Consider the following 12,893-nt stretch of genomic DNA (forward strand, 5'->3'; position numbering starts at 1 on the left):
ATAGGCGAAAAACACGACGCGTCGCGACGCTTTGACTCTGCGCCTATGTGAGTTAATCCTATGAAACAACACAGTAGGTACACATACCTACATTTAACAATACGATACATAAAACATGAAAAAAACGAAAAAAACCATAACAACAAACAATAACAATTAGATGTACACACAAATAACCCATAAACAAGAATCAAATAACTATAACAATTTTTTTATTTATTATTGTTATTATAACAATAAATAATGAAGTGATAAGCCGTAAAATATTGCTTGCTTGCTTGCGTGCTTGCTGTGCTGTTACGGAATCTGTCATCCACTCACATTGGTGTCGTCTCACGGAAAGTGCTACGACACTGATTTTCAGTGGCTCCAGTAGCAGAAAACACATGACCCTATATTATGACATTATACATGTATTATTACATACAATTTATTGTAGTACGAATAAAAATTAATTTACTTACTTGTTTTGTTTCAAGACACTTATCGTCAACCAGAAACCAGAAGTATGGGAGGGTTCTGAATATATTCTAAGCTGTATGGCATACGGATCTCCAGAGATTGAGTTCACATGGTACAAGGACGGAATTAAGGTTAACTTCAACGGCACTACTAGGTAAGTGTTTGTATATTATGTACTAAGGTATACCTATATGATCTATAATTTTACTTATAGGTATAACTTTTATCTCTCTCTCTCTCTCGCTCTTTTTCTTTCTCTCTTTATATGTTTGTTTGATTTGTATCTCGATTATGATATGATTGATGATTTGAGACACTCTTTTCACCACAAACACAACAATAAACACGTCTACCATTTGTTATCAGTTTTTAATCACCGAGCGAACGTTTCAATTCTATAAAGAAAGGCCCGTTTTGACCCGCGCTTTGCAATGCGAGTGTACCGCGAGATTATGACAATGTGTGCATCCGTAAATACACGGTGCACGGCGAGCACGCACACATACATGCTGCGATGCTACGTTTGTATGGACTTACCCAAACTGGTCTTATTATCCCATGTTTATAATAGGTTTCAATGACATTAGTACATAGCATCTACACCATATCTGTCAAATACAAAGAATAATAAAATCGTCACTTTATCGATTTGGTATGGTGTGTTTTGCATTTTATTGAATAGGTGTTTAGGATCTGTAATAAATTTCAAAATATAATATAATTATATATAAAATATAATTTTCTTGTACGACCTGAATGCACCGCGTTCAGCGTAACACCCCTAGAAACAAGTCAACTATTGTACATTTCACGAGCATTTCAATACAACATTGCTATTTGCAATACAAAGACGATATCCTGAGAACTGCGAGTTGCTATGTTAGCAATGTCTATAGTGTACATCCCTTTGTAGGAACCAAGTTGGAAGCAGCCTTGTTTGTTAACACAATAGGCACTGTAAATTAACAGACTTAATACGATCTAAGTTTTTAAAATGTCTTTTATCTTAGTTTTGATCCGTAGTTAATATTCCTACTCCGCCAACGAGGAGTTGCAAGGTTCTGGGTATTGTTATCAATACGTTCGTCCCTTTCGGTATGTAGATCCACTTGTAGTCATAGATGTGATAATTGGACCATTTCTAATCGCAGTGTAATTTTGTTGCTGTTAATCCGTCTTGTTAACGTAACTTAGCACTGTGTTATCAGAGTATTGCACAAAGCTCAATATTGTAGAAACTCCTAATTCTGTTGCTGCACCGGTCACAAGATCCATTTTTCCTTTGAAACTCATGAAATGAAGAAATGATGACAAAAAAGACAATAATAAAACTTTTTTGTTAAAAAAACCGACCTCAAAAGTTTGTGGAATTACATCTATTTGCCAAGTTTTATTGAAGTCGGTTACCGGAAAGTGTAGTTTGCGTGTGTAAGTGTAGTTACCCTTAGAGGTGGAATATTTTCTTTAAATTTAAATGGGACCAATAATGAGGCACCCTCTTTTCAACAAAAAAAAATTAATTGAGGAACTCCTCCTTTTAAAGTCGGTTAAAAAATGATAGCCTCACAATTTATGTTTAACAATGTCGTTCTTTAATTAAGTTTTTACTGAATGTCAGTATGTTTCACCACCATGGTATTCAATCATTTAACGTCTTTCCTTTTAAAATCTTTTTACAAATTTTTGGCAATCCTCATTAGGGTTGAGGCTCAATGTTACACTTACCGCAAATACTTGAGGTGTGGATAGTAATTACAACATACCTTAAAATCTACTTACTATAATCACGTATGTTTACTTTTATGCCTTAATGTCGCTATAAATTTTCCAGAGATATTTGGACACGAACAGTAGCAGAAGATGCACTCGGTCGCCGTATGTCTGTGCTAGGTGTCTCTGAAGCCAAGAGCCCTGACGGAGGCCGATGGTCCTGCGCCGCTCAAGACGCTGGCAGACGAAGATGTAGAGCGCTGCGGCTTTCTGTTCTCAAACCCCCGGATATACGACTAGTACCGTCTACATTGACTGTTAATAAGGTTAGTGATGTGAAAGCTAATGACAAACTCGCCGCTATTGGGTCTCATGGGAAAACGTCCAAAAATATGTCTAACGCCGCTGATTTACTACGACAACTAACAATATGGGCAGTATATCCTTGTCATTAACTAACGCATTTGAATTTTGGTAACTTTCCAGATATGGCCTTTTTTATTCGAAAAATGTCAATTACACTGATTTTGCTTAACAAAAAAATTGGGACTAAATAAGATATAAATTACAACTTTTTTTTAAAAAAAAACGAACTCAAAAGTTCGTGGACTTATATATATATCTATTTGCCAAGGTTTATTGCAATCGGTTACTGGAAAGTGCGTGAAACCGGATTCATTCCCTAGTTTGCCACCCTGAGAAGTAGAATACTTTCTTCACATGTGAATGGAATCAGTGCTGCGGTACCCTCTTTCCAATAAAAAAAGAATCATTAAAATCGTATCACGTTTGTAATCGCGTAACATACATAAAAAAATACAGGCGAATTGCGAACCTCCTCCTTTGTTGAAGTCCGTGGAAAAAATGCTTATAGAGTGTTGTAGATCACGTTTCGCTGATTTCAGACATCTTAAGCACTCAATTTCACTAAAATGTCGATTGCGCTAGTTATGATAAAAAGGACAGAATAGTTCCTTAAATGCAAAATAATATAGGAAATGAAACTATTTTTCCGGATTTAAATCGCGTATATTTGTTTTTTCAAACAAACCGACGTTTCGGGCCCTTTGCAGGTCCCATGGTTACGGTTGACTGAGGTGGTACAGTCTTCAACCAGTTATGTCTAATATTAATGCAAACCACCCTATTTTTTCACTATAGTTACAATAGTTTTTAATTAAATACCTTATTTTTAATTTTACAAAGAAAACATTCCAATTTACGCTACATTAAGTTTTACAAATTATTTTATTGAATGAATTTTTATTAAGTTTAATTTATTATTAATTATTAATAGAAATTAGAATAAACTAAAACATATTAATTAGTACTGCAGTCTTATGTCTGTTTGGGATTTTTCATTAGAGGAAATACTGGATCCCAAACTGATGGTACGGAGAAACCATCTTCCCTGTTGAAATTAGGATGTTTTTTAATTTCAATGGCCTCTCGCAGCATCCTGGGCAGATAACGGACTTCTTTTGCAAGTACCTGGGGTTTGTCAAACTTCATTGAATGTGTAGGTTTATCCATGACATGCTCGCAGACTGCAGACTTGTTTACGCGACGATGTTTGACATCAGCTATATGTTCTTTGACGCGGGTACAAATACTTCGCTTTGTTTGTCCAATATAAGAGAGACCGCGTTAATTAATAACTATTGTAACTGTAGTGAAAAAATAGGGTGGTTTGCATTAATATTAGACATAACTGGTTGAAGACTGTACCACCTCAGTCAACCGTGACAATGGTACCTGTAAAGGGCCCGAAACGTCGGTTTGTTTGAAAAAACAAATATACGCGGTTTAAATCCGGAAAAATAGTTTCATTTCCTATGTGTAACAATCGCGAAAACCTAAGAATACAAAATAATAATTGTAACTTTTCATAGAAAAAAAACCGACCTCAAAAGTCTGCTTTTTTCGATTTTCTTGGGATCCCCTCATCAGATTCTGACTTCTTGGTGACAATGGGACTGTTACGAACTCCTTTATACATTTTATATTTTCTTTTCTGGTTTTCATGGTGACTGTTGATTTGTTGAATGCACGTATTGTGTCAAGTGAAAAGTCGGCTTATTTATTTGCGGAAAATAATTAGTGATTTGTGATAGCCGAAACGAACCCAGAACAGCATCAGAGACCACCTCGAGTGGTCCTTCAAACAAATTTCAAAAAAAAAACAAAAGAAGAATTTTCAAATCGAGACGGTCGAGAAATTGGTGAATACACGGACATGCCTGTAAAATTTGTGGATTTTCTTCGATTTTTATGGCATCCTTTCATCAGATACTGACTTGGTGACAATGGGACCACCACGAAAATGCACCCTTTCAAACAAAAAAACAATTTTCAAAATCGGCCCACAATTGACGAAGACATCTGAAAACATTTAAAATATACATACAGCCGAACGTATAACCTCCTCCTTTTTTTTTAAGTCGGTTAATGATTCATTTATTTGGCAGTTGTATGAGGTTATTTATACCTACAAACGTGCCTTTGAGGCAATGAGTTCATGAGATATTTTCACGTGTCATAGGGTGACAATGTAAGCATCACCTGCTTGGCGGACGCTGGCCGCGTTCATGGAGCCTTGGGCTTCAGCTGGGCTAGGGAGCGGAGTTTATTACCACTTGCACCTGGACGAGAAGTCTGGGAAGACTTGTATCCCGCCGGCAGCGTATTAAAGCTCTACAATATCCAGGTCAGTTTTGAAATGATTAATCATTATGAATTAATTGTTTTATTGGGTAACCTATCACAAACTCGAAAAATTTTTTGTCCGAAATAACGTTTGTTCGAATTTTCGTTATACCGAAAACCGAATTATAACAAAACAGTTGTTCTTTCAGGATATGTTGAATGTTTAGCGCAAAGACACGATTAGGTTCGGTTAGGCTAGGTTAAGTTAGGTTTAAAAGAAAAATCATTTTCCTCTCAAAATTACTTTCGAGGTTATGAAATTTCGATCAAACGTTATTTCTTCCCAATGTCATTTCGACCTACTGATAGGTAACCGTTTTATTCACCACCACTATTTTCAATTATTTTTGGTGAAATTACTCCACTAGTTCGTTATAATTATTAATACAAAGATCGAGAACTTAGAAAATTTTATATTATTATAAAATGTTTGTTTATTGCTTTCTGATCTAAACGATTCGATTTGCCTTTCTATTGAATCGATTCGCTTGAAATCGATACAAAATTATTAGATCGTACGCACTTGATTCGATCTTCATAAAAATGGAATCGTAATATGCATATTACGATTATATACATTACATATATAAGGATGCATCCTTAGTAGTGAGAATCCACAGGATTGAAAGGTGGGTATTGCGTAAAGTTGTCCCTATTTCATCTAAAAAAGACGTTTTTAATCTAAATTTGAAATATGTATGGAATTATATCAAATTCCGCATTTTCCGTTTCTGCTCACGATTTTGGGCAAAAATGGGTTAAAACCCGGGCGAGTTGATGGCGTTTTATTTGAACCCACGGCCCATCTCTGGTCCTGTAGATCAAACATTGTATACAATTTTTTAATCAACTATATGCCTCGCAATATATGAAGAGTGTGAATAATGACATATATGTACTTGAACATATTCGTCTTTGTGAATGTTAAATGAATGTCATACTTCAGAAATCGGGAGAGTTCAGATGCCAAGTATCATCAGTGGCTGGTACGAATGCCAAAGGAGTCACTATGTGGGCCTTAGGTCCTACTGATGAGGCTTGCCCAGCAGAGGCGTCACACGGCCTCCGTTGGCCAAAGACGGCGCCTGGAGCTCACGCTTCTGCTAGTTGCCCACCGGGGCATAGTGGAGAGACTACAAGGTATCATCCAAATTGAAAGATATAAGTTTTCCTGAGAGCAATGTAATAACAATCCTCATAATACTTATGGGTTTGTTATCAGGTTTTGTGAACCAAAAACTGGACAGCATGGAGTGAAATGGATGTTGCCTGATTTCTCCGGATGTGTTGCTGATTCTTTAAAGGAAATTTACAATCAGGTAAATAGTTTGCACTACTTACCTACCGGTTTAAACCGGAGAAACATTTTCAGTAATTGTGCACAGATTGTGTAGTGTTACTGTCAGTAACTTAACGTCTATAAAACATTCTTATTCTGATTCCAGTTTATCCAGATCTCTTATGGCTACTCATGGGAAAACGTGTCTCATGTTGCACACCAATACGGCGCAGTGCTCCGGTCCCTCCCCGCACATCCCGGCGAGGGCACTCTACCCCTCCAACATTCGAGAGAAATGCTACACTACCTTCTTTCAGCAGCTGGCAAACAGCAGGACAGAGCTGAGAGTATTGAACACTTATTGAAGATCTACGATACGCTGCTTAAACATCCTGACTCTTTTTTAGATGAAGAGGTTAGCACTTTACACATTAGAAGACGAAATTTGGAAAATTCTAATAGTCATGTCATCACTGTACCACGAGCGTACTGAGCGCAAAAATAATTTTACTCGTGATTCTAAATGCTGTAGAATTAGAATTTAGAATTTGAATTTAACATTCCTTTAATTAACTGCGTAAAAATTCCTTATAACTCAATGAACGTTTAGAGCCAGTAAATTTATTTGTGTATAAATTTAAACAAGTAGACACTTGTACATTACAGAAAATTTACGACCTCCAAAACGCAATAGTTAACACAGCGGGTATGAAAGACCACCTGGATTCCCGGCTCCATGAGTTCTCAGTGAAGTCGAAACCCGTCAGAGAAGATAATGGGGCACATTTTAAACTACACCATACGCTGTCAGGATCAGAAGAATGGTTGCTAGCTTCAGCAGGAGTTGAACTTCTTGGGAGGACAGGAAACGCCTCTGTTATTACCGTGTCGTACCACAACTTGGCAGCTAGATTGCCATCATTGAGGAGGTCTATTGAGTTCAAGTAAGTAGATGTCTCTCCTTACACTAGAAAAGACAAGAAGATTTATTTTAGCTTAAAATACGAAATGTATTGTTTCTTTTCCTAAGAGTATCTCCACTGAATATTCACAAATTTTGTGCTGCATACTGAGCCGAAAATATCGGTTTTCATTAGTTTGTAGAACGCCACTTACCGACTAAAAGGTCGATGATGGAAGGCATATAATTATTCATCCTATATAATATTTCACCAATTTAATATAGTAAAGTTTAGTAAAAAACTAATTAATTTATTATTGTAGATATCAGTTATTTTTGTAGGTATTTAACATACAAGGTCTGTTCCAAAGTATTTGACCTTCGTCTGTTATTCCGCGCTGGGTCTATTCATCATAATCTGGCTCATGGAAAGCCTTCGAACTAATCTCCATTTGACTGAATAACACTCTCCCACCGGTGATTTCACATCCCGAAGCAGTTATGGAAGTCAATTTTCGGAAATAGCCTTCAGTGGAATCGTCGCATTTTTTAAATCGTCTCGATGTCGTTAAACCGATCCCCTTTGTGCGGAATTTTCAATCTCAGGAACGTGGTGCACCATAAATATGCTCCTCTTGGAGCTCTGAAAAGATTTGGTGGACGAAGAACACGGCCGAGTTTTTGGGCAAGTGGCAATTTTCACCATGATAATGTGCCAGTGCCTTCATAGAACCTTGTCCAACAGTTTTTGGCAAAACATAAGATTATTCAACTTCGCCAACCTCCATACAGGCTCGATGTAGCCCCTATGATTTTTGACTGTTCTCAACATTGAAAATTGTGTTCCATCGAGTATATTATAACCAAAAATAGAGACGAAAAGACATTTAATTTATTTGAAAACTATTCTGCCAAATCATTACGATGACGACTACTGAGTTCTGATTGGCCAGCCCGAATTCGAAATTGTCGGGTGTCGTCAATTGTTTCACTTCAATACGACCAGTTTGCCATGAGCTTTGCCATAATGGACGAAAATTACAAAATGATATATTTAATTACCAATGAAATGTGATTCCGTTTATTTTGTAATCAGATGTTTTACTGTTTTTCCCACACCTCCGAACGGAACAGCCCCCATTATTAGAGATATTATCAGTATTGCAATAAATACAGAATATTTTTGGAATATACAGATACATACACACAGGTCAGTTGTTGGCGCTGTACTATTTCAGTTTTCTAATTTGTGATTTCAGCGCAAACGAGAGTTGATATTTAAAAGTGATATAGAGCCCATTTGCCTGATCAGTTGCCAGGGATGAATGACCCATATTTCGTCTCCATTAATCTCTGGTAATATACTCGATGTTCCGATCAAAGGGCGTCAGTTTAATGACATAAAGACGATTTAAAAAATGCGACGAGTGCATTGAAGGCTAAGTATTCCGAAAACTGACTTCCATAATTACTTCGGGATGTCGAAGCACCGGATGGAGCATGTTGTTCGGATACTTTTGGGACAGATCTTCTATGTGTTGTTCCTATTATGTGCCAGAATTTTAGTTAAGTACGTAGATAATTATTAGAATTTAGATTTCCTAAAGTTTATTTCGTTTAATTTTCCCGTTTCGTTTAATTTTAATATGATTTATTTTATTTCTTTCCTATGTTATAACCTGACATGGTGCCGCGCGTTGCAGTAAGTCGTCTTCCAGGAGCGGTCGCGAGATGGAATATCTACTCTCATCACAACAGATACAAGTATGGGCCAGAGGCGCGGGAGTCGATAAATCTCTACAGCATACTGTCAGTTTGCTGTTCACTCATATCAAAAATTATAGTGCTGTCGGTAAGTAACTCCATGCACCAACTAGTCGACACAACTAACTCGAGAGGACTGTTAATCTCCATACTCGGAAAAAAAAGATCGTAACTCAGAAAAAGGTGAAAGTTCCGTCTTATATCCAGATGGCGCTAATCGATATCTTGGAAGTAGTTTATATTATGTAAATGGCCGTGGATATAATTTAATTCACCATTAATATCGAATATAAGTAGTAATTGTATTCCTTGTAATATTATTCAAACATGGTCAATATTTGAATAATCCAATTACTCAAATGTTGAACATGAGCTAAAATTATTTTCTGCGCTTTGACAAATATGCCTGCGAATAGATGGCATTGTGTGTTACAACCACAGACATATTTAGATAGACGCCGCAAATATACGTACTTCGCGTGCTCAATGCAAGTGAAATACACTTAGTTGCCGCTGCTACACTTCAGAACGCGCTCGACCGTTATCGTAGATAAATACCAGTCGAAAACGCGAAAAATGCGTAATTGTGAACCAGAACTGTGGGTAAACGAGTAAACCGGGACGTTTCCTTCCAATTAAAAAAAAACAATTATTTTGATTTTGTATGAATGTCGAGAAAACAATTATGCAACCGAGTGTATGCCTCATCATTTGTAATACATTGCGGCTATCACTTGGTGCGATATATTTGTGACCCTTTGTTAATACGCCATGAATATCGAACGAAAGCACTTTTGTACAATGCATTCAATTTTTTCAATTTTTTTTTTTGGCCAAATTTGACATTTAGCGATGTATACGTTAGGCAACACTGTTCTTGATTCTGATCGACTTTGAAAACAAAGGGACGAACATTATTATGACCTTAACAATATTATAAAAATATTCTATAATTTTTTGTTATAACGTTTAGTAAAGTTTCGTTTTTTTTTTTTCAGTTTTGCAGTATCTATTATCAGTACTATCTGTAATTTCGATAATTTTTGCAGCACCTTGCCTCGAATATCCGAATATAGTGAACAAATAATTACGTACATCGCCGGATATGTAGTACGAGTAATACAAAAAATGAATAAAATGCGAAGAACGTGACAGTGCGCTGTCTTTACAAAAACCTGGAGTTGGTCATACGTACTAGTTCGTTGCTTTCAAGGACGGAGATGGTTTAGTTTATTCCACCTTAGATTCTAACCAAATATGCAGAGTAGCAGAGTTAGAAATCCGAGAAATAGTAAACAAATCACAAAAGTTTCACAAGAGGCCGTTATTAAGTAAACCTCTTCAGATTAATAACATTTTACTATATTTCGTCAGCAGTACCATTTTCAGTTGTCGTGCCATTCATCAATTGATCAATTACCAACAGAAAACCATCTAGTAAAATTGATTAAGGCAGTCGCAAGTTCATATATTGACGTGCGTTTTCATTATTAAAATTAATCGATAAGATCTTCTATTACAAAAAGATTTTATAGATAACTCATTTTATTGGAAGGACAATAATTTTAAGTCGATTAAAAATTAAAGTCTTAATTTTTTTTAAGGGCTTAACTATCTTATTCTAATATTTTTCTACTATATTAATATTACGACTACTTGTAATCAACAAATACTTGAACAAAAATTATTCTATTTAGAATCGATTAATTTAATGGAATAAGCGTATTTACGTTTAATCGATTAAGAGCGATCGAGAAGGAGGTTTCCCATCACTAAATAGTTCTTGTGACGTCATAGGGGGTACAAAAAATGTGGCACGCTTGGTTTTCATACAAATTGCTGTACTTGCGGCGTCTATCTAGACATATGTCTGTGGTTACAACCATTACTAAATTTATGGTTATAACCTAATTTATAAACTAACGCACGCTGGTATGGGTAGATGGCGCTAATGCTAAACAAAATAAAAGAAAGCCGGCAGTATCCATTAAAATCTATGTAATAAGCGCCATCTAGTTGATTTGTTTGTTATCACTTGAAATTAGAGTAGCTGGGATAAATCTGTACCTCCTTCAAAAGTGCGCTAAGTCAGAAATTCGTGTTTTCAGCGTCAATATTGTGGTTTATCAATAATTAAATTTAACTTTACATATTCTCAGCAAGTAACAATACAAGCAAATTGTATCGTTTGTCACTTTAAATCGTGGTTGTATTAGATGATTTATTACGAATTGTACCAATTTTTTAGTTACTTATTAAGATTACAAGAATCTTGCCGAACAAAATTGTAATTAAAATTAATGGGTTTTTTGCGAATCAGCTGAAATAGATGAAATTGCGCAAAAATTATAAAAATTGTATCACATAAACTCTAAAGTTGCGACCAAAAGTTTTGTGTATATTGCTATATATTAATTGGTATTGTTACAATATTGTAGTTCAAGTATAGTCAATTATATCCAAATTATAATTTGGTACTTATCGCGACATCTGGTGTACCGATAGGTACTAAATACCTGACTGCGCTGTCTTAAAGTCGTATTCCAGAACTCTACTCAATGCTCAAGTCAGGATTTGAGTATGGTTTAAAGCACTCGAAATCATACTCAACTCCCTGCCATTAGGGTCGTATTTCCAGTGCTTGTGTTTCAATTGCAATCCTGACTTGAGCATTGAGTAGAGTTCTAGAATACGACCCTTAAACTACGAATAGCGGGCCTCTTGAGTTATTGGTCTATGGTAACTCTTCTTACTCACTTCTCACGCGTCAATTTTTGAACTACAATTTATTTGATAAATCCAAAAATATGGCTATTTAGCCTGTTTGTTTAAAAGGGACCAATTATTAGAACTGTTTTTCAAAATTAGTCAAAGTTAACAAAAGACCATCTTGTTTTAAGTCCTTGTAAATGACTTGTAGGTATTCCTACTTACGTGTTGAACCTCCTCATATTTATTCGCAGGTACCATAGACAGCGTCTTAGATTTAAGCAAAAGACGAGTAGCTTCGTCTTCTTCATTCTATATATAATACGATTGCCAATCGTAGCGGTTATGGCAATCTTGAAATTTTTTGAAAGGTTGAAACTAATGTTATTGCGAGAAGAAACGATGAACTTATTCAAAAATTGATTTTGTAACACACTTTACCAGCATCGAAACTAGCATGTGGACTACGTACACCGTCGGACCCACGAACATGGACCACTAAAGCCTGTGAAGTGAGGGTACCCTCAGAGCAGACTCATGTCGTTTGCAAATGCCGAGGTCTCGGCACATACGCGCTCTTCACCATCGCGAGATCCACACTGGTGAGTGAAAATACTTATTTTCACTCGTTGATAACGTGAAGAAAGGTATGCAACTTTTGAATAACCTGGTAAGTATGTAGTAGGTAAGTAGGAATTATTTTATAAGTTTGCAGACACCTACGCTTTTCGGAGTTAAGGGCAATAATTAATGGGCCAGCTCTAAACTGAATTACCGTTGATTTACCGTTAATCTTCATCTATATTGATCTATCTACATCTAACCTACCTACCTATTTCATTTGGTATCACACAATTTTTTTTATGTTACCAATGACGGGACGATTAAATTGACGAGACATAAGTTGACAAGTCACATTATGTAATTTATCCAGCACCCTTACCCTTCAAAGTCGGAACGCTGTAATGCGCGCATTACTGCTTGGCGGCAGAATTAGTGGCAGTACTTCCCTGGACGAACTGTTTGTCATGGAGCTCTACTGTTACTAAAATCATCATCAATACTAAGATCATAAGGCCGCGTTCAAGTTTTTTTTTTTACTTTTTTCCAGACTGATGTAGAGAAAGATCTCCGTGGCATAGTCAAGATCACCGTCGGTTTAGGTGGCGCAATGTGTCTCGCAGCAGCAGCACTGCAACTTCTTGGTCTCGTACCGGGACAGAACTCCAGATTGCCTGTGTTGCTGAAAGCCGCCACGGCTGGAACGCATTCGGCTGCTATGTTGGCATTGCTGGAGTGCGATACTAGACAGGTAAAAAAATCTGCCAGAGACGGGTTTATTATAAGGTCATAAATATTGTA

At 36.4% G+C, this 12,893-nt stretch overlaps 1 protein-coding gene across 1 annotated transcript in view; it reads left to right on the plus strand.

Moving 5' to 3' along the window:
• Nucleotides 1–12,893, plus strand: part of LOC113240330 — a 378,584-nt gene that overhangs the window by 360,879 nt on the left and 4,812 nt on the right. The window contains exons 9-18 of the mRNA XM_026477603.1: nucleotides 480–616; nucleotides 2,294–2,498; nucleotides 4,715–4,879; nucleotides 5,825–6,018; nucleotides 6,101–6,197; nucleotides 6,324–6,572; nucleotides 6,824–7,101; nucleotides 8,762–8,910; nucleotides 11,976–12,133; nucleotides 12,643–12,843. Coding sequence (XP_026333388.1) covers nucleotides 480–616; nucleotides 2,294–2,498; nucleotides 4,715–4,879; nucleotides 5,825–6,018; nucleotides 6,101–6,197; nucleotides 6,324–6,572; nucleotides 6,824–7,101; nucleotides 8,762–8,910; nucleotides 11,976–12,133; nucleotides 12,643–12,843 — 1,833 coding nt within the window. The remainder of the gene's footprint in view (nucleotides 1–479; nucleotides 617–2,293; nucleotides 2,499–4,714; nucleotides 4,880–5,824; nucleotides 6,019–6,100; nucleotides 6,198–6,323; nucleotides 6,573–6,823; nucleotides 7,102–8,761; nucleotides 8,911–11,975; nucleotides 12,134–12,642; nucleotides 12,844–12,893) is intronic.

The sequence above is a fragment of the Hyposmocoma kahamanoa genome, unplaced genomic scaffold (genome assembly GCF_003589595.1).
Source record: "Hyposmocoma kahamanoa isolate Upper Pololo Valley unplaced genomic scaffold, ASM358959v1 132, whole genome shotgun sequence".
NCBI classification, from domain to species: Eukaryota; Metazoa; Arthropoda; class Insecta; order Lepidoptera; family Cosmopterigidae; genus Hyposmocoma; species Hyposmocoma kahamanoa.